The sequence below is a fragment of the Sceloporus occidentalis genome, unplaced genomic scaffold, assembly GCF_023333645.1.
Source record: "Sceloporus occidentalis isolate IW3139 unplaced genomic scaffold, rSceOcc1.0.p SCAF_3, whole genome shotgun sequence".
NCBI classification, from domain to species: domain Eukaryota; kingdom Metazoa; phylum Chordata; class Lepidosauria; order Squamata; family Phrynosomatidae; genus Sceloporus; species Sceloporus occidentalis.
Genome location: NW_028316983.1, coordinates 115,830,807 through 115,851,687, shown reverse-complemented (window position 1 = coordinate 115,851,687; position 20,881 = coordinate 115,830,807). Strand labels below are relative to the sequence as shown.

The following is a 20,881-nucleotide window of genomic DNA, read 5'->3' as shown; positions in this document are numbered from 1 at the left end:
TTCCAGAAGCCAGGCTCCAATCTCGGGGAAAGCTGGGAGTCAAATGGGGTTCATTCTGTTGCTTTGTGTCACAGACAGCAGTACTGAGGTGGTCAAGCTTTAATTCAACAAAGTTTCTGCCTGATTCCAACTGGATCAAATTGGAGGTGGCCCAAATCAACATATTTATGAGGTGAACTGTATCTTGAGGTAGTTCTCAGGCATTTGAGTGGATTTTGCAGGAATCCCAGAAAAAAATGGAATTCCCGGCTCATTGATAGTTTTAACTTCAGAGATACAAAAGGAGTACAGTACTTTTCGTTGATGGTAGTGATATCAATTTAATGAAGCAGTGATAAAATCAGGACAGCCCCAGGGCTAGCATGGAGATTGGCTTGATACTTTAGGCCAGTACTTCTCAAATAGTGGGGTGGGCCCCCCAGGGGGGGCGCGAGGCTCCATAAAGGGGGGTGCGAGGCTCTGTTATGCAGAGGTCTACTTATAACAATTTTATAGACAAATGATACTATTTACAGTCGCGCAGGGGGCACGAAATGTTTTCTTCTTCCTAGGGGGGCATGACAGAAAATAATTGAGAAGCACTGCTTTAGGCTGACAGACCTGTTTTGTCTTTAAGGATATAGCCATGTTAGTCTGTAGAATCAGTACGTAGCATTCTTTGAAGATGCCAGCCACAGATGTTGGCAAAACGTCAGGAATAAACTCTTCTAGAACTTGGCCACATAGCCTGAAAAACTTACACAAAACTATGGATGCCGGGCATAAAAGCCTTCGACTTCACAGTACGTAGAGAGTTCTTGTAGCGCTTTTGAGACTGAAAGAAAGAAATTGGCAGCATGAGCTTCAATAGACTTCAGTCTACTTCCTCATATGCATTTGAATTGGAAACTACAAAAGCTTATGCTGCCAATTTCCTTCTTTCAGTTAGTCTCAAAGGTGCTACAAGATCTCTCTAGTATTTTGTCTTTGACCTTCAAGGGGAAATGCACATGGCAGGGGACTGGAAAGAAGCAATACTTACACCCATTAAGTTACATGAGTCCTTTCTACATGTGCACCAGTCTTATGTGACCACTCTTGAGAAGTTCACTTGGCTTTGCAAAGGTCATCATGACCTTTCCAGGATCATGCTGTTGGCCTCTGTTTAACTGCTATTATAAGAAAATATAACAAAACATTTGTTCCCTAAAATAACTCAAGGTTTGCTAACACATGGAAGGACTGCAATGCAAAGCTCAGGTTCCTTCTTTTCCAATTCCTTACCCTCCAATATTTAAGTCAAGCAGTGTGGTCAAGATGGCAAAAAGTTAAGAATGTGAAAGGACAGACAAGTAGGAGAGGCTTCAGTGGTTTCCTAAACATTTAAACTTTTCCCCCCTTCATAGAAAAATGATTGCTCCCCCCACTCCAACTGGGGCCTTTCAGAGAAGCCAAAGCTTTGCTTACTTCCCCCTCCTTTCCTGCTTAAAGAAAGTATATAGCTTTATACAGCAGTAAACCTGCCAATAGCTCCCTCTTCTGTAGAGGTAGTACTGTTGTGGCTGAGTAAAGATTGGTACCTAGAGAATGAGTTCACTGTTGGTATATAATGACATGTATGCATTTGTTTTTATTTTGCACTCTTCCTAACAAAACTGCTGTAAGGTGGTATATTCTACATGTTTTGGAAGAGAAAATGGACCATTTAAAGAATTCAGCCGTGAGAAGCAGACTCATATTGAGTGCCGTTCTGCTGGCAATGCCTTCATTTTGAGCTAGGCAAATGAATCTTACCCAAGGGTCCTATGTTACAGTAGCAACACCAGCAAAATAAGTGTTTTTCCCTTTGAGCCAGTGTTAATTGCTTGTGAGTTTTGGGGAAATGGACAAGGGTGAAAAAAATAAACAAATGTCTTTTAAAAATGGACATATGGCTCTATTCCAAATATTTTATCTCCCATGGCTTTGTTGGAATTTTTGCTGGTTAAGGGTGGATACAGGGAAAAGTCAGTATAGTTCTGACTAGATGTTTGGTGACAATCCTTCAGTTTACTTCAACTAATCCCCTTGTTCTTTTAGCTATAGCACATTTAGAGCAGGCTGTAAGGACATAATTACTGTAGGCTTGCTCTTTCAAATGTTAATCATGCAGGTAGTGCCTCTTTGGTGAATGGAAAAAGTGAAATGTGTTATTTCTCTGTTTAAGAAAACGTACAGATATCTCATCCAAATTCACTTATCCAGCATTATATGCATTAATATAAGACATTTTAAAAACCTGGTACTTGTAGAGTTCATTCAACTACTATACTGTGTTTATCACCTTAGAAAATTATAGATTCTTTTTCAGTAGAGATTTTTAGATGGCCACTTCTCAAAGTGCTTTAATGGTGAATCTTTGCATTGGCAAGGGATTGGAGTAGATGGCCTTTTCAGCAGATTTATGGATCCATCTTGATGGAAACATTCTGAATTTTATGCCCTGTTGGATCCCACTGACCAGGAGAGACTCCAGTGACATTGTAGGCTATTCAGCACAAACACCTTTGACACTTTATTGTTAGAGGTAGCAAGCATAAGGCCAGTCTTGACTGTTCCATTATAGATTATTGCCTTTCTGTATGGATGCAGTTGCTGTGTCATGAGAGAATAAGTGGCCATCCCATGATACTGGTTATTAGAAAGCCCCTTCAGTGTCCATGGCCCAGATTTGGGGGAGAGGAGGAACTATTATTCAAATAGTCCTACTGATAATCAGATAATACAGTGAGCCCGCCATATCCATGGATTCTTTATCCACGGATTCAACTATCCAGGTCTTAAAAATAATTTAAAATATATAAATTCCAAAAGGCAAGCCTTTTTTGCTATTTTATGTAAGGCACACCATTTTATTATGCCACTGTGTACAATGGGACTTGAGCATCCATGGATTTAGGTATCCACGAAGATCTGGGAACCAAACCGCAGATGATACCAAGGGCCCACTGTACAAGGCACTAAGGAAATCCCTCTCACAAGAGTAACATCTTCTACAATGGTGCAGGAACACTGGTTATTCTTTGTTTCAAAACGCTTGCTTCCCTAGGCAAAGACTTTTTAAATAATAACTTGGCATTGCTTCAGTCAATGTCATGAAAAGAAAACATGTTGTACTGGTATAATTTATTTGTCATTAACTTTGCTCTTGAATAGTTTCTTCAGCCACCTGTGGTTCTTTTTTTAATTAAGACAAATTCTTCTCCTCTGACTTTTACTTCAGGACATTTCCTTATCACACTATATTGTTATAGTGCTATTTATTCCACGTTAACTGCCAAGACAACTGTCCTATGCAGTCCTGGATTTGCAGTTGAGGGAGAGGAATTTAACTTTCTCAGCCAGAAAGATCTTAGACCTCACTAAACTACAAACCCCAGAATGTTGTTATGGCAGTTAAAGTAGTATATAGCACTATAATAATGTAGTGTGTCAAGAATATATATTACTTCCATTCAGACTATTGTTTCTGTCATGGCTTCCTCCAAGGAGCTCTAGGAGATATAGTTTGGTGAGAGGTTAAGAATTTTGTGTCAGAGATCTTCACCTCCATCCCAGACCATCAGTTCCCATGGTTTCCAACCAGTTTATCATTTTTAGTGTAGATAGAGCTGCAAATATTATATTTCTGGCTGATCAAACAAAAGAAAACAAAACAAATCCTGTTTTACAAATAAACAAACACAGACACATATTTTGAAATATTCATCAACCAAATAAGTAAAGCAGGAATGAATCACTTGTGGCTCTCAAAAATGTTATTTGACTGCATTTACCATAATCCCTCACATTGGATATGCTAGGTAGGGCTAATGGGAGTTGAAGCCCCATAACATGTGGAAGATGTGGACTAAGGATTATACTGCTGTGTCTTTTCATTTGGGCATACTATTAAAATCTCCTGTGAATGGGCTTGCAGACGTTTCAGTTGGAAATCAGAGTATGAGCCTGATCAAGTGAGCTGGTCTTCGAAAAACATGTTTTTACATTGCCATGGATATGTATAGCCTTGCAGGTCAACAACACAATATAAGCAGAGCTTGAAAAGGTTATTGTTGGATTGCCACTCCTAGAATCTCCCAGATGCAGCATGGCTAGTGACCACTGTGATTCAGGAATTCTGGGTGTTATAGTCCAAAAAAGGTACATGGTGTAACGGTTTGGGTGTTGGCCTACAACTCCGGAGATCAGGGTTCAGGTCCCCACTTGAGCATAAAACCTCACTTGGTGTCCTTGGGCATGTCATACTCTCTCTGAGGATGGCAATGGCAAACTCCCTTTGAAGAAACTTGCCAAGTAAACACTATGATAGGTTTGCCCTAGGGGTGCCATAAGTCACAAATGACTTGGAGGCACACGGCGACAACAACCAAGCTCTGTACATAAGAAATGTACTTGGTTTCCCTTATGTGTGTCAGTAGGCAAGTGCAATGCCAGGACACCACAAAAAAACACAAGCCAGAGTTCCCTTGCCCTTGCCCTTTCCTTTTCCTCCTCCTTTCTTTTGCTTGTAGGTTTAATGAATAATATGGCAATGATCTCCAGCAGATATACATTTATGACAGCAGTATTTTCATACCTAGAGAATTAAAAAATGAATGAGGGATGAAAAAAGGTCACTGGGGTTTCTTGTTCTTTGATTTCTGTTTACAGTACACCCCAGAACTCTTCTTAAGGTGTGGGGGAGACTCAACATTGACAGACAGGTTGCAGTTAATTTTTACCGACGTGCTGGTATTTGTGAGGGAAAGCAAATGAATTTTTTCTGTTCATTGCCATTGAAACATCCTTAAATATAAAACTTATATAAGTACAGTGTGTGCTTAGAAGTGTCCTCTGTGTAGTCAATGTAGCTTACTCCCAAGTAAGTTTCCCTAGGATCGATTGCAGGCAACATTTATTATTCCTGTGAGGCTCCAAAACAATCGCTGTAAATATTTCTTAGTGCTTGATCATTTAGTTCACCTTTGATTGATAATCCCTGAGGAAGCTCAGCTAGACTGGAGTTTTGGTGATGCCATTTTGCTAGGTTATTTGGCCTGAGGGGAAGCTTTGCTTAGTCTTGGGATCAAGCACCCCTGTCCCCTCTCTTCTGGGATCCATGTCTATTTGGGTTCTTGTTGCTGTGTGACTTCAACAATTCATTTCTGACTCTTGGCAAGCCTAAGACAAACTGATCATGGGTTTTTTCTTGGAGAGTTGTTCAGAGGAGATTTGGCAGCCTTCTCCTGAGGCTGAAAGCATGTGACTTGCATAGAATCAACCAGTGGATTTCATAGCTGAGCTGCGAATCAAACCCTGATATTCAGAGTTGTAAAACAGCATTCAAGCCATTATGCCAGACTGGGTCTCATGTGGCTTTTATATTTATCAATACTTATTTTACTAGGCAACCATCTTTACACAATTGACTTGTTAAATGCTACAGCTAGGAATCAAAGGATCTGACAACTGCATTTCTAACTTTTTAAAATAATTGGCAACCCACATTTCCTTCTTAAATTGTATTAAAAATATTAAAATATTTAATGATTCTACACCAAGGAGACTGTAATACATGACTGAATTTGTTAAATATGTGTTACTTTTGTAATTTTCATGTGCAATACTATGTATGTTGGGTGCCTTCAAATAGTTTCTGACTTATGGCGACCCTTAGGTGACCCTATTGTAGGGTTTTCTTGGCAAGATTTGTTCAGATTTATTCAGGTTCTGAATAAATCTGAACAAATCTTGCCAAGAAAACCCTATGGTAGATTCACCTTAGGGTTGCCATAAGTTGGAAATGACCTGAACAAAAACAACAACAACAACAACAATAACAACGACCTAGTGTTTTGAGGCTGTGTATATATACATACCTGCACTGCTACTAACATGAACACTTGTGCTGCCACTAACTTGAGTGTGCTGGAGTCTTTAGAGCATTGAAATGGGACTCTCAGCGCAAGGCAATGCCTGAAGAAATCTTGCCGAGAAATCTTGCCTATTATATGGTCGCTATAAGTTGAGGTCACCTTGATGGTGCATTCAAAACAACAACAACTGACACTAAGGCACTGGCGGTGTGTGTTTCTTATGGTATTTGTCCCTCCATGACTGGTCATATACTAGTGAATGCTGTCTAGTCTAGTACAAGCAGTGTATTGTTAAAGCTATGTTGATCCATGTAAGAAGAGGAGGGCAGGGGAACTGAAAACATGTGCAAGAGTGGCCTTGGCGCACAGGAAGGGATGAGAAAGTGGAAACTGAAGGAAAGGGAGATGGGTTGAAGAGTGTCAAAAGCTTAATTGACCTGAGAAGCTTAATTGTTTGAGAGATTGGTTTATCTGCGCCTTAATGACCTGGACAACTCAAACTGCCACTTTAAAGTCAGTCTTGTTCTATGCAGACAGTTGGAAAGTGGGACTGGAGCATCTAATATTAATGATAATAACAACAACATTTGTCAGCTTTCAAATACACTTTTCACTAAGATAATGTCCTTCTCCTGCTCGCTCTCAAACAACAGTTGAACTGTCAGTAGTGGTGGGTCATGATTTTCCGTAGTCTATGGTGGATCGCTTAGTTTAGTGCACAAAGAATCTCTTGCAGAGCATCAGCATGGGATGAGCCCAGCTATAGACTGGCGCTGTTTTTCAGAAGGCAGTGAGCCAACTCTGACAATCATTGTTTTGTGTTGCTGAATTGCCTCAAGAGTCTGACAAAGCTGAGACTCTGGAGCAACCGTAGAAGGAGCCTGGACACCTTCTCTGGACAATTAGTTACTGAAATCCAGTTTAAATCTTTGTGGCAGCTTATTGACTGCTTTGTGTGTGCGTGTGTTTTACCTACCATTCCTCTAATGATTTTCAAGCTACAGTTAAGCCGTGGTCTCATTTTGTCCTCACAAAAAGCCTTGAACTTTATAAATGTGTGGGGATGTGAGTTGAGTCTTCCTGCTCTTTACCTGCCTGCAAGCTTTCCAATAGAACTTGAAACTGCTGAGGTTATTCCCTACATGATGAGAATTTGTCTTTATAGAGAGTGAGCTGCCAATGCACTTGGCTCTTTCCTTGATTGCTCACAGCTTTCAAATAGCTTTATCAGAATGTTTCACTGTGCTGCCCACCAAACCCAAGGCTTATCTTTCCTATTGTGTGTGTGAGAGAGAGGGAGAGAGATTAGTAAATGTTCACTGCTCAGTAATGGGTGGAGTGACAAAAAGGTTGTGTGGAAGTGCTTGAGCAAGGAAGCTGATGAATCTAGAGACTTATTCCACTTCTGTTGTTTTCTTTGTATTCCTTAACTTTGTGCTCCACTCCCTTTGAATACATGATTCTGGCAACTATCATTGCGAACTGCATCGTTCTGGCCCTGGAACAGCATCTTCCTGAGGATGATAAGACACCTATGTCTCGGAGATTAGTAAGTTGACTTTGATTGATTCCTTCCACCTTTTTTTCTTAATACCTGGATGCTGGTGCTGTTTTAGTACTCTGTGATTTCAGTATCAAGGATGCATGTATATCTGAGTGCAGATGGCAATGCTGATGCCTAACAAGAAAACCCAACATGCTGTCCTTCAGGCTTTAGATACAACAAGTTTATTGATTAGTCAGCTGACCATATCAATAGAATACTAAATACAGTTACAAAATTACAGCACATAAAATACAAGATAAAAATATCAGTGGCCTGTTACAGACTGCCAAAATAAAGCTGCTTCGGGTCTCTTTGGAGGTATGCTGTTTTAATGATGTATGCATCCTAAGAATCCGGAAACTGCACCAAAGCTGCACTCCAGTGCTTAGGAATGGAGTGTGGCTTTGGCGCGACCTCCGGACTCTTAGGACCCATGCATCATTTAAATAGCATACCTCCAAAGAGACCCGAAGCAGCTTTATTTTGGCAGTCTGTAACAGGCCAGAATGTCCGTGTATAGACAGTGATAAAACTGAGTCACACTTAAAACTCAAATAAGGGGTTAAACCAACTAAAAGCAAATTTAAACTAACTAAAAGCAATGTTTAAAAAGTCCTTCAGGCTTTAGGAGTGGTAATGATTCAAAAATACCCTTTCACTTTTTCAGCAATGGCTGAGCTATTATCCTTGCTGGGGCTTAGCCTCCGCTCGATGGCAATTTTGTTGACTATGAAGGATAGGAAACTACAGAATATGTTTACAGCACTTCTGGTCACTAGAAGTCTGCCTTCTTATAAATTATTTGACTGCGTTTTGGGCAGGGGGAGTGTTGAGTGTTAAGAAATTTGCAAGAGGGAAAATTTGCTCTAGAATGCCCCCTAAAATTAATTTCAATGTAAATCTTGAAGTTTTTGTTTCAGTGAAATATTTAAAGGGAATCTAACAACACTGTAATAAAACTAGTGGTCATTCTCAAAGGGGTGGGTAAAGTAGTGAGGGTCACAGGAAGGAGTGGGGAAGGAGCTAAGTAAGCAAGATTGGGTTTGAGACCATAAAACAGTAATGTTAGACAGCAGGTAGTCATTCTAAACATTGCCCTTCCTGGAGAAATGTTTCTTGCTATTAAACACACACTGTGTTTGGAATGTGTATTAGGTTTTTTTGTAAATCACATAGGAAACTCTCTCATTGCCTGTATGGAGCCCACCAGTCAAACTTGGTTCAAAGGGGCTTTCTTACAAACATATTTGCAGAGGATTATGATGAAAAAATATATTAAGCCAGGGATTTCATTGAAAGAGTGTACCACATGTAGATAACCAATTAACTAGTTATCCAGAATTATCTGATCATGGCATATAGTCCCATTGATTGGCTAGGATGTGCATGCAGCTTAACTTTTGTAGACTGACAGCCCAAACAGACAGGCCAAAATAAGGCTGCTTCAGGTCACTTTGGAAGTGTGCTGTTTAAATGGTGCATGTGTCTGAAGAGGCCAGAAGCCGTGCCAAAGCCATGTTTCAGTCCTGAGGACTGGAGCGCGGCTTCTGGCCTCTTAGGATGCATGTGTCATTTAAACAGCATACCTCCAAAATGACCCGAAGCAGCTTTATTTTGGCCTGTCTGTTCAGACCCTGAGTCCACCAAACTGTAAACAGCTCAGGTTCAGTGGAATCTAAGGATAAAATCTACTTGTTTGTCACTAAGCCGCTCCAACTTAAATGAGATTTAATTTTGTAAACATGCCTAGCATCAGTTTACAGCACTTCTGGTCACTAGAAGTCTGGCTTCTTATAAATTATTTAAATTTCTTTAAATGTCTTTAAATACATGTAGGGATATTCACTTACTTCCTGAATGTTTGCTGATTCCCTTCTTTGAACTGTTACTTGTTTCTTCCCTGTAGGAGAAGACAGAACCGTATTTCATTGGGATCTTTTGCTTTGAAGCTGGCATTAAAATTGTGGCTTTGGGATTTGTTTTCCACAAAGGCTCGTACTTACGGAATGGATGGAACGTCATGGATTTCATTGTCGTTCTGAGTGGGTAAGTTCTTCTTAGCATGTTGAAGGGTAATGGATGAGGTTAAGGGTTCTTGTGAGACTGAACATTGTGGAGCGGAGAGAGCTTCTCTGGTTCTGCTCTGCAGAGAAGCACTCCAAACCTACCTATGTTGATGGCGAAGAAAACAGAGGAAGATGTCTCATGGATGGCCATCCTGGTATAGTTCTTATTGACTATTTATTGGGTTTCTTAAAGCTGCTGCTGCTGCTGCTACTCACACTTTGAGATCTGCTATGTGTGCCTTTTTTCAAGTGATGTTTTGTTTGAAAAATACCTGATTGTGAAAAAAATAGGTGTAAGCTCTGATCTCAAAGACCTAAGTCTGATACAAGCTCTTTCTGAAAGTGCTGTTCAGTTGTGGAACAAAGTAAGAAGATGGGACTGGTAGTCACAGCATAGTTGACTTTTCAGATGTTTTAGTGGTGAGTAGAATGATCATACATAGAAAAAGTTGCAATTTTTGCCCCCTGATGTACATTCTTTTACTGTGCTGTGCTGAAGACACCCACACATATAGCTATAGTCATCATGGAGGGCTTTGTTTGTTCAGGAACTGTGATTTTCCAGGGTTTCTGAAAGCATGGAGATGAGCCTTCTGAGCATACAGGTGCACTTGAATGGTTCTTTTTAGCAGTGTAATGAATGCTCATATAGGGGTTTTCAGAGCCTGCAACCTCAGTGCTGCCCATCCCATGGATTCATAGCATACAGAGTTTGGAAAATGCTAGAGAATAAGTGAAAGTTGCTTGTAACATAATAACTATAGCTTGGAAAAGATCCCTGTTTGGACTGCAGTTCACAGAATCTCTCAGTCAGCATTCAGGGAATTGTGGTCCAAAAATAATTTTTCCTAAGCTCTGATTGGATGTGAAGTAAAACATATGAAATGGGCTAATTTTGGTACACCTTTGAACTTGTCTGCAATAATAATAATAATAATAATAATAATAATAATAATAATAATAATAATAATATATTTATTTATTTATATCCCGCCTCTTCCATTTGGGGATTGAGGCGGGTAACAACAGAGTTTATGATACACAATATAAAAACAATAAAACCTACAAAGCCTTGACCCAACCCTCCCTCCCAAACTATAAAATTAACATAAAACACGATTAAAATATATAACAATACAATACAACATTACAAGATTATTCTACAATCCGTGACTGACGAGGAGATATAGTAGGAAGGACAGATGGAATCAGTTCTGGGTGGTTATCACTCAGGGAAGGCCTGCCGGAAGAGAAAGGTCTTTGTCACTTTTTTAAAAGCCTCCAATGAGGATAATTGGCGAATCTCTTCTGGCAGGTCATTCCAAGCTTTAGGAGCCGTAACAGGAAAAAGACCTCTGGGAGGTCACTGCCAATCTGGTCTGTTTTGTATGTAAAAGATTTTTCCCGGAGGAATGGAGTGTACAAGTAGACTGGACCCAGGCCATGTAGGGCTTTATAGGTAATAACCAACACCTTGTACTGAGCCCGGAAGCTAATAGGCAGCCAGTGTGATGACTTGAGAATAGGTGTAATTCAATCAAACTTATATTTCCCGGTAACCAGTCTGGCTGCCATGTTTTGCATCAGTTGAAGCTTCCGGACATGGCACAAGCGTTGCCCCATGTAGAGCGCATTACAGAAATCAAGATGAGAGGTTACCAGGGCATGTACAACTGTTTCTAGGTCCCGCTGCTCCAGGTAGGGGTGCAACTGGCGTATCAGCCAAAGCTGATAACAGGCGCTCCTGGCTGCCGCATCAATCTGAGAGGACAGATGAAGTGACAAATCCAGGAGCACCCCAAAGCTGCTTTCGTCTTCTGATTGTTTTTGCTGGCAACCTGAAAGAGGTGCCTTTTGAAAACTGAGAAGAGAGGAAACAGCATAGTCTATTTGAGATGGCATTTGATCCACAGCCCCACAAATGTCCTTCCCTTATAGAAATGAAACTAAAGAAAAGTACTGCTTTCCCATGCTATAGGAGTTATCTGTGCCTTTTTAAATATCTACTTACTTTAACAGTTGGTATGCAGAATTATGTTAGCCGTCTCTAAAATGGAATAGGTTTAGTTATCTGTGAATAAGCTGTCTGATTCAAAATCCATTGGACCTTAAACTGTTTCAAGTACACATTGGAAGGTTTCTTCTGCTCTTACATTGATGCCTTCCTTTTCTTTCCTTATATAGAGATGAACACCTACCAACACAGCCATTCTATGCATTAGGGATGGGGAAAGTGCAGCTCTCTTGATGCTGTTGTACTGTAACCACTCCCAGATTATGGAATGGCCTGCCGGAGGAGATCCACCACATTACCAGGGTGTTAAGACAGATCTCTTCTGGCAGGCCTTTCCCGAATAGATAACTGGCCACCAAAAATCTGAACCCGTTACCTCTCTGAATTTGCTCTAGCCACTGTTTGATTTGTTTATTTTAAGGTATGTTTTAAACTGTGAATTGTTCAATTGCTATTTTAGGGATGGATGGGATATTGGGATATGGGACTATACTGTTTTTAAATGGTAAGCCACCTGGTTGTCCCAGACAGAGACATGGGCTATAAATAAAAATATATTACTTTATTTATCTATCTATCTATCTATCTATCTATCTATCTATCTATCTCCCTTTATCTGTCACTTGTGGCTATGTTGGGAAAGATCAACAGCAGGGGTTATAGTCCAGCAATATCTGGAGGGCCAGATGTTCACCATTCCATGCAATGTGGTGGATGTAATATTAACAGCATTCCATTGGAGTCAGTAGGATAAATTGTGCATCTCTTACTAGTCACCATTTCACCAGGTCGCTTCTCATAGAATTAAATGGGTTTACTGCCCTCACTAAATAGTTGTGCCATGCTAGTGGTAGTGCTACGTACTCCAAGGTACAAACAGATTTGAAGGGATGTAATCAGCACATCAAAAAAAAAAAAATAACCTTGAAATGTCCATCCCTAGGGTCTCCTTAGTATCCATGACAAATTCTACTGTATGATATCTGTTCTGTTGCTATTGTAGGCTGTGTAATATATTTTGCATACCAATTAAACTAGCCCTGCTTTTTTCTATGTTAGTTTTAACTCTAGCTCTTTCCAGTGGACACATGCTCATCTAAAAGCAGAGGCTTTCAGATATGACATAAGTAGATATTTCAGGTAGATGTTGCAGAAATTATGAGTAGGTATTGCTGCCCAGCCTTTGTGTTTCCATCAGCACTAAGATTTTTACATAATTATCAACTTTATTATTTATTAGCTGCATAAGGCGCCCCTGGGTCCATATTAAGTGCCCCCAAAGGGGTCCATGTGGCCTCCTTTTTTCCATTAGCCCTTTTATACTTCAGCTGTTCCTAAGAGATAAACTGAATACTACACCCTGAATGATAACCACAAACCCATTTGTGATTCTGAGGAATCTACTGCAATTTCACAATGTTGTGGCAACCCCCATCCTTTTTTTAATTCCCATGAGCCTCCACCATTTAAAATGTTTACTTTTTGAATAGAAATTGGGCATTGCAGCTTGAACCACAATCCAAAATGTTCTGTCTAGCAGCATATCCCAAGAGGTTGTGGCTATCACAATCAGAAGGGCATACAGAGTTGTTATTATAATTCTTTTATTATTAAAAACCAACTGCAGTCTACTTGGCTGTTGCTGCAAGATAGGCAACAACTCCACACCTATTTTGCTTCTAGAATTTTGATTCAAAACTTTGCTCTGTAACTGTGACAACATGGTGTTGAATTTACAGGTTTCTGGCTCAGTGTCTTGATAAGTTACAGCTGCCAAACACACACAGAAAGAGACACTTTTATTATTATGTATGGGTCTGACTTCATCTGGTGATGGAGTACATTTTGCAGATAGTGCTTTTCAAAAGGCATAAGGTATATTTCATGGAAAACTTTTAGGGGGAAGAATGCAAAATCTGAAAAGAATCCGTGTTGTGGGACAACTTCTTCCAGTATGTAGAGAGATTTTGTAGCACCTTTGAGACTGACTGAAAGAAAGAAATTGGTGGCGTGAGCTTTTGTCAGTTTTTTCTTTCAGTTAGTCTCAAAGGTGCTACAAGATCTCTCTAAGTACTGATTCCACAGACTAACACGGCTATATCGTTGAACTTCTTCCAGTGTTTTCCATCATGTCACCAGTCATGCAGACTTCCATCACTTGCATCTAAAACTGGGAAGTGATAGTAACTGCTGCTTCATCTTCCCTTTACTAAATGACATCCTGCTAATCCATTTACTAAAATGGCATATTAAGAGCTTGAAGGTTGTGTCTGTGTGTGTGTCAGAGAGAGAGAGAGAGAGAGAATGGGCATGAGAGCACCATTTCAAAGAGAGGAGAGAATATTATTTCTTCTTTGTGGTAATTTAAAAAAGTATTCCACATGCAGCAAAGAAATGGTCAAAATTTGAAACCAATATTGTTAGCAACCACTGAGTGGGATCAAATATGGAAAAAACATTAGTTTCTAATTAGCATAATTATCAGCATTAGAAAGTTGCCTATTAAGCATGCATGCTGTCTTAGCATTCATTGTTTGTGGGAAATAAGACACTATATTACAGTTGACTCTAATTACCATCCTTTACTTCCACTCACAGCAGGAGAGAGATCTGAGGAATGAGTGGTTTTGAAAAATCAGCTCTTCATGGAAGTGGGAGATTGGGGTGGTCTTTTGGCACTTTAAGAAGCTGAAAGGGACAGTGTTACATCTGTGAGAGCTTGCAGAGCATAGCAAGACAGTTAAATGAAAATGCTTCCAGAGATGAAGTCTTTTGATTCAAATCTCACATCAGATATGGGGTCACTGTGTAGCCATAGAAAACCTGAAATCTCAGCTGCCTAAATCATAATGTACAGGGATTGTGGCAGAGGCAGGATTTTGTCATGGACTGCCCTGGGCCTGACTTAAAGGCACAGTCAGAGGATTCAGACTCTGAAGACACGGAGGAGGCTGAGACAGGGTTGCCTAGATCAGCAGTCCCAGAGCAGGCTTAGGAAGCTGCAGAGGGAGAAACAGACTCCATGGACTCTAAGCTACAGGTGCTAGGACCTGTGGAGCGAAGACAGGCCTGGAGTATTTGAGGCATTCTTCCAGCCTAGAAGCCAAGAGGAGAGCTAATAGGTTTCAGTTGAGAGAAGCAGAGGTCTTTTAAGAGACCTCCAGCTGTGGAGGTTCTTTGCAGCGGACAACCAGTCTTGCAGCCTTGTTGTTCCTGTGTTCCTTGCTCTTTGATTCAAGACTCTGGTTATCTGACCCCTGGACTTGCCTTGTGACTATGCTCTTGCCTCTAGCCTTTGCTGTGACTGACTGACTGACTGGTATTGTGTGACCTTTGGACTGGACTCTGGCCTATTCCTTTGTATATTCCCCTGCTGTGCTGCCCTCAGAAGAGGTAAGCAGGACATATTCTCCCTAGCAGCTTGCCCTCTCGATCGGTGGCAGTCTGCCCTTCTCCTTCCCTGGACAGCTCTCCCAAGATCAGGAGGAGTCTCAGCCTCCTAAATCATGTTATGCACAGATTGTGGCAGAGGAAATGTAAAGTGGGATGGGGACAGGAAAGAGAAAAGGGACCTTTATGGAAAGGAAATGGATATATCTCAGAAGAACCATGTCGTTTTGTTGTTGTTGTTATCCAGCCTTGAGTCGATCTCCACCCATGGTGAGTCTGTAGATGAGACATCTCCAAGACTCCCTATGCTCCACTGCTCTGCTCAGAACCTGCATATTCATATCCATGACCTCTTTAATAGTCCATCCATCTAGCCTTGCTCTTTTTCTGCTTCCCTCTACTTTTCCTAGCATTATTGCTTTTTTCAAGTGAGTTGTACCTCCTCATGATGTGGCCAAAGTATGACAGCCTCAGTCTTGTCACCTTGGCTTCCAGAGAGATTTCTGGTTTGATCTGCTCTCGGACCCATTTGTTTGACTTCTTGGTTGTCCATGGTAATCTCAGTACTCTTCTCTAGCACTGCATCTCAAATGAATTAATTCTCTTCCTATCTGCTTTCTTAACTGCCCAGCTCTCAAATCCATACATGGTAATAGGGAATACAATGGCTTGTATAATTCTAACTTTCGTGCTCAGTTGCATGTCTTTACATTTTAGGATATTTTCTAGTTCTCTCATAGCTGCCCCTAGGTCATCACATAGCCTCTAACATACTACTTTGGGAGATAATAGTGTTCAATGTTGCTTCCAAAAATTTATTGGCAGAATTTGTATACATTTCTTTATTTTTATCTTTGTAAGTGATGATGTAACTGAAAAGCAAACATGTTAGCAACTTGCTAGTCTCTTACCACTTTTAAAAGCATTACGTAACATAAAGTAACACCTTCCTTTTAAAAAGAAACCAGGAGGCACCTTGGCAAAGAGAGGAGCTGGACTAATAGCCTTGAGTCCTGGAAGCGAGCCAAGCAGCCCTGGAGCAGGCAGGATAAGCCTGCGATGAACCAGCTAGGCTGTCTTTGGCATGGAAATAGAGGTGAGAGAGAGCAAAGCAGATTGTTGTCTTAAAGTCAAACTGAAGAAAGAACAAGAGCAGGAAGGAGCACCAAGCTTCCTCCAGGGAGACCATTGTGACTTGGCCTTACTGGACTTACTAGTGTGAAATAATGCTTGCTTACCTGATGGAGTGGTCAAACAAAATGCTTCTTGCCTGGGCTTAATAGATAACCTTTTTCTTTACAAGGAGTGATCCCTCAAGGAACTTTCCCTGGTAGTTGCCTTGAGATTCCTTTTACAAGCCCAAGGATAGGAATGTACCAGATGACTCAGACGAACACACTCATGACAGACATACATGAAACTTTTATTTGTACAGCAAATACATCACAAACACAACATAATTCCTGTCTGATTTTAGTCAGCAGCATCCAACAGATAAACAAGGTATTGTCTGTGATATTTTAATCTTTGCTTCTTAGGAGGAGATTGATCATATTTCTGCAACAGGTTATTGGCCCAGCCAGGTCTCCTCTGACTCAGTTGTCTTTTGTGTGCAGAAAACTGATTTTTAGCATGTCTTCCAACTTCGTGGCCAAGCAACATCAACATGTGGTCAAGATGGCAAAAGCTATTAATGAGGAAGAATGCATAAGATAGGAGAGATTGCAGCACTTTGCTTTTGCCAGAGCCTACTAAGAAGGGCAAGATTCTGCTTGTTTTTCTCCTCTCTCCCCCTGCTGAGTTAATTAAGTACAAATTATTTTTGCATTTTGAACCCGAATCTACTTTAACCCTAACCCTTACATGGCTCTTTAGGTCCTCACTGTAAGGGGAGGTTTCCCACTGAGATCAATAAAACTTACTTCCATATTAGCTTTCATATTAGTTGTCTGTTTCTGAAGTTTTAGGTTTTGATGCTTTTTGTTCATTTCCAGTTGTCTAAATATATGTTAAGTATACATTACCGACAACAAACTGTTTGCTCATAACTTTTACCTTTATCTATCAGAGGGATAGATAGTATTGAGAAGTTACTATGAGCATTTTAAATTAAAACATTAGAAGAAAGGCTTTCATTTTTGTTTGAAGAAAACATTTTTCTTCTCCAGCAAAAAATTAAAGCTGACACTCTATTTTGCCTTTCATCTGAGATTTGTCATGACATCACCATTTTAACATTTGGGCAGAGAAATTCCTCTGATCCATCCAGACTTTTCATGTGAGTATCAGATTTATTTGTTGATGATTTCTTACTGTAAAGATACATAGATCAAACTGAACAAGAGAAGGGGCTGTAATACCACAGAGGGAAGGGAGCGAGGAAGAATTAAATCATTCTCTCTTAGCAGAGTCTGGTTGGATGGCTCAGTGCTCCTCTACCTTGAATGGGCAATGACTTGAGAAGCCTCTCTGGCCCCAAATGTAGCACCTGATCCTGAGAGGTTCCTTTATTATGTAGTTTGGGGCTTTTTTATTATTATTTTGAAAAGTGTAGAGTATCCTGTAGGAAAATAGCAACAGCAATTATCAGCAAGAGATTACATTAAAACTGAGCCCTACGTAAAATTGGAAATTGAGAAAAGCTTCCATATCTAAGTAAATTTACCAATAGAATAAAAATAATTAAACTGGCAGAGCAGATGACCACCCAATTCCAGTGCAGAATTAGACTCTACTACAGTGATGGTGAACCTTTTACAGACCAAGTGCCCAAACTGCAACCCAGACACCACTTATTTATTGCAAAGTGCCATGTCCATCATGCTTTCTAGTAAGAAACTCTGGCAAACTCTGTGCTAGGGCGACAGCATGTGTGCCCACAGAGAGGGCTCTGAGTGCCACCTCTGGCATGCGTGCCATAGGTTCGCCATCACTGCTCTACTAGATGCCTCTCTGTTATGATTCCATCCACTTACACAGCCCACCTTAGGGTAGCCAGATTAGGAGCATCTGAGATCCTGAGATTTCAGGACCAAGAACTGAGACCGAGGTGATATCATTGTGCATAGTACATTAAGTATTAACCACAGTAGCTGAGAAGATGTCATTCATATTTTTTTAAAAAAACACCCAAGTCTAATAAATGATAAAATATTTATCAAGTTGAAAATTAAATTTTTCGTGTTCTGTTGTTAACGGGGGGGGGGGGGGGGGGAGCATGGGGAGAGAACATTTTCCCTGCTCCATTCTGAACACCTTTACAAATACTGCTTTTATAAACACATGGGAGTTGTAGCCAATCTAAACAAATTTTTCCAATCAAAAAGACTTTTTCAAACTCTGCTTTTGATGGATTGATCCCATTAACTAATGTTTTCAGTGAACTCATTTTTTTCCTTTTTACAGTTAGTTGTGGATCCCCCCCCCAACATTTCTCTAACCATTACTATAGTATCTCAAATAATGGTATTTGAGAGAATGAAATATGATTAAAAATAACGCAAACAGACCAACAAGGCAGTAGAAACCAACAGACTAATGCTATCTATGCGGTTCTATTCAAAAGCAAGTCCTATTGAATTCAGTAGGACATAAAAGATTAAAATCCCTCTTACCATTCTTGGGCAAAGTGATCAAGAGGGCAGTTGCTTTCCAGCTCCAGGCTGTCTTGGATGAAGCTGATTATCTGGACCCATTTCAAACTGGCTTCAGGGCAGGATATGGAGTTGAGACTGCCATGGTCGCCTTAGTTGATGATCTCCATCTGGGCATCAATGGGGGAAGTGTGACCCTGCTGGTACTCTTGGATATCTCAACGGCATTCGATACCATCAACCATGGTATCCTTCTGGAACGCCTGAGGGAGTTAGGTATTGGGGGCACTGCGCTCCAGTCGTTCCATTCCTACCTCTCAGGCAAATTCCAAATGGTGATGCTGGGAGACAGTTGCTCTTCTGAAAGAGAGTTGACATCTGGCGTCCCTCAAGGCGCCATTCTGTCCACCATGCTATTTAACATTTACATGAAGCCGCTGAGTGAGATCATCTGGAGACATGGGGCACAGTGTTATCAGTATGCTGATGACACCCAAATTTATTTCTCTGTGTCTATGACTGCCGCAGTGACTAAGGATGGCATCTCTCCTCTGGATGCCTGCCTTGGGTTGGCAATGGGTTGGATGAGGGAAAACAAACTCAAGCTGAATCCAGAGAAAACAGAGGTACTTGCGATTGGTACCCCAAGTCCAGGGAAGGAGATTTGTCAACCAGTCCTGGATGGGGTCACACTTCCCCTAAAGGACAAGGTTCGCAGTTTGGGAGTACTCCTGGATTAATCTCTATAGTTATCATCTCAAGTGGATGCAATGGCCAGGAGTGCTTGGTATCAACTTCGGTTAATATGCCAACTGGTTGATATGCCTACCTGGACCAAAAGTCCTTGAAGCAGTGGTACATGCACTGGTAATCTCTCGTTTAGATTTCTGTAATGCGCTCTAAATGGAGCTACCTTTGTACCAAGTTTGGAAGCTTCAATTGGTTCAAAATGCGTCAGACAGATTGGTCACTGGAACCCCTAGATTGGACCATATAACGCCTGTGCTAAAATCTCTTCCACTGGCTGCTGATAACTTCCAGGTGCAGTCAGGGCTGGCTCTAGGTATTTGGCCACCCTAGGTGAGAAACATTTTGGCACCCCTTGATTTCCACTGTTTCGTTTGTTAAAGCTAAACATGACATAGAACCTAGGTTCCAATCTGTCGTCATAGTATTTAGAATTAAGTCAAAAAGCCAAAAATTTATACTAAAAAGCTGCCGCGCTGCCTCTAAATTTTGCCACCCTAGGCGGCTGCCTAGTTTGCCTATATGGATGAGCCGGTCCTGGGTGCAGTACAAAGTGTTGGTTATTATTTTTAAAGCCCTACATGGCTTGGTCCCGAGTTACTTGAGGGAACGCCTCTCCCTACACACTCATTGCATTGGGAAAGAATTTATTAGAGTACCATAAGACCAGGTTAATAATAACTTCCCACAGAGGGTTCATTGTCATGGCCCCCAAATTGTGGAACAGCTTACCGGAAGAGATCCGTCTTATCACCACCTTAGATGCCTTCAAGAAGGCACTTAAGATGTATCTCTTCCAGCGGGTTTACCCACCCGACCTTTTATAGGAGATCTTAAGAAAAGCTCTGCTCCCGATTAGGATTGTATAAATTTGGATGGCTAGATGATGATCTAGCTATTTTATTGAATTAATATTAATGTTAGGATTTTCTCGATTATATTTTTATATTATATTGTATTTTTTTTCTTTTATTGATGGAATACCACCTCGATCCACAGGGAGAGGCAGGAAATATAAATAAATTGTTATTGTTATTATTGTTGTTGTTATTATTATAAAATGTTGAGAATCTGAAATATTCAAGTCATAATTTCAAGGTTTTGTTTTTGTGAGGGCTGCACAGGAGACAAAGGAGGAGAGTGATAAGTATAACTAGAAGAAGTGGGGCAAAAAGAGGGGAAAAAAATAAGGGAATAGAAGAAAGGGAACAGAAGACAGAATTAGCCAGGAGAACTTAAGAGGGAGGGGAAAGAGAAGGAGAGAAGGAAAATATGTGTAAATAGATGTAGGGAAATGGAAAAGGTGAGACCGAGAGAGATAAAAGGGAAGATATTTAGCCAGGAATTATGGCCCAGGGAAGGGAGGAAAAGATCAAGCTTGGCTTGGAGTTAGAAGGAAGGAGAAAGGGGACAACAATGATAGTAAGGCATTGTGGACAAAGAGAGGAGATAAGTGTAAGCGGGTTGGGGTAGGGGAAGGAGAGAGAAGAGGATATGTTCAGCAAGAATTGTTTGGGGGGGGGGGATAGAGAGAGGACCCTGATGTATGGAGTAAAAAACCCAGCTTACCTTTCCTAAATTGAATTCTAATTCGGGAGGCATCCAGGTCCTGTCATACATAAATTGTCACCAAAATTGCTGCCCAGATC

At 40.7% G+C, this 20,881-nt stretch overlaps 1 protein-coding gene across 4 annotated transcripts in view; it reads left to right on the top strand.

Moving 5' to 3' along the window:
* Positions 1-20,881, top strand: part of CACNA1E (calcium voltage-gated channel subunit alpha1 E) — a 340,907-nt gene that overhangs the window by 29,954 nt on the left and 290,072 nt on the right. For all 4 annotated transcript variants that reach the window (XM_089515900.1, XM_089515901.1, XM_089515899.1 and 1 more), the window contains 2 exons: positions 7,320-7,425; positions 9,329-9,468. In XM_089515900.1, coding sequence (XP_089372026.1) covers positions 7,320-7,425; positions 9,329-9,468 — 246 coding nt within the window. The remainder of the gene's footprint in view (positions 1-7,319; positions 7,426-9,328; positions 9,469-20,881) is intronic.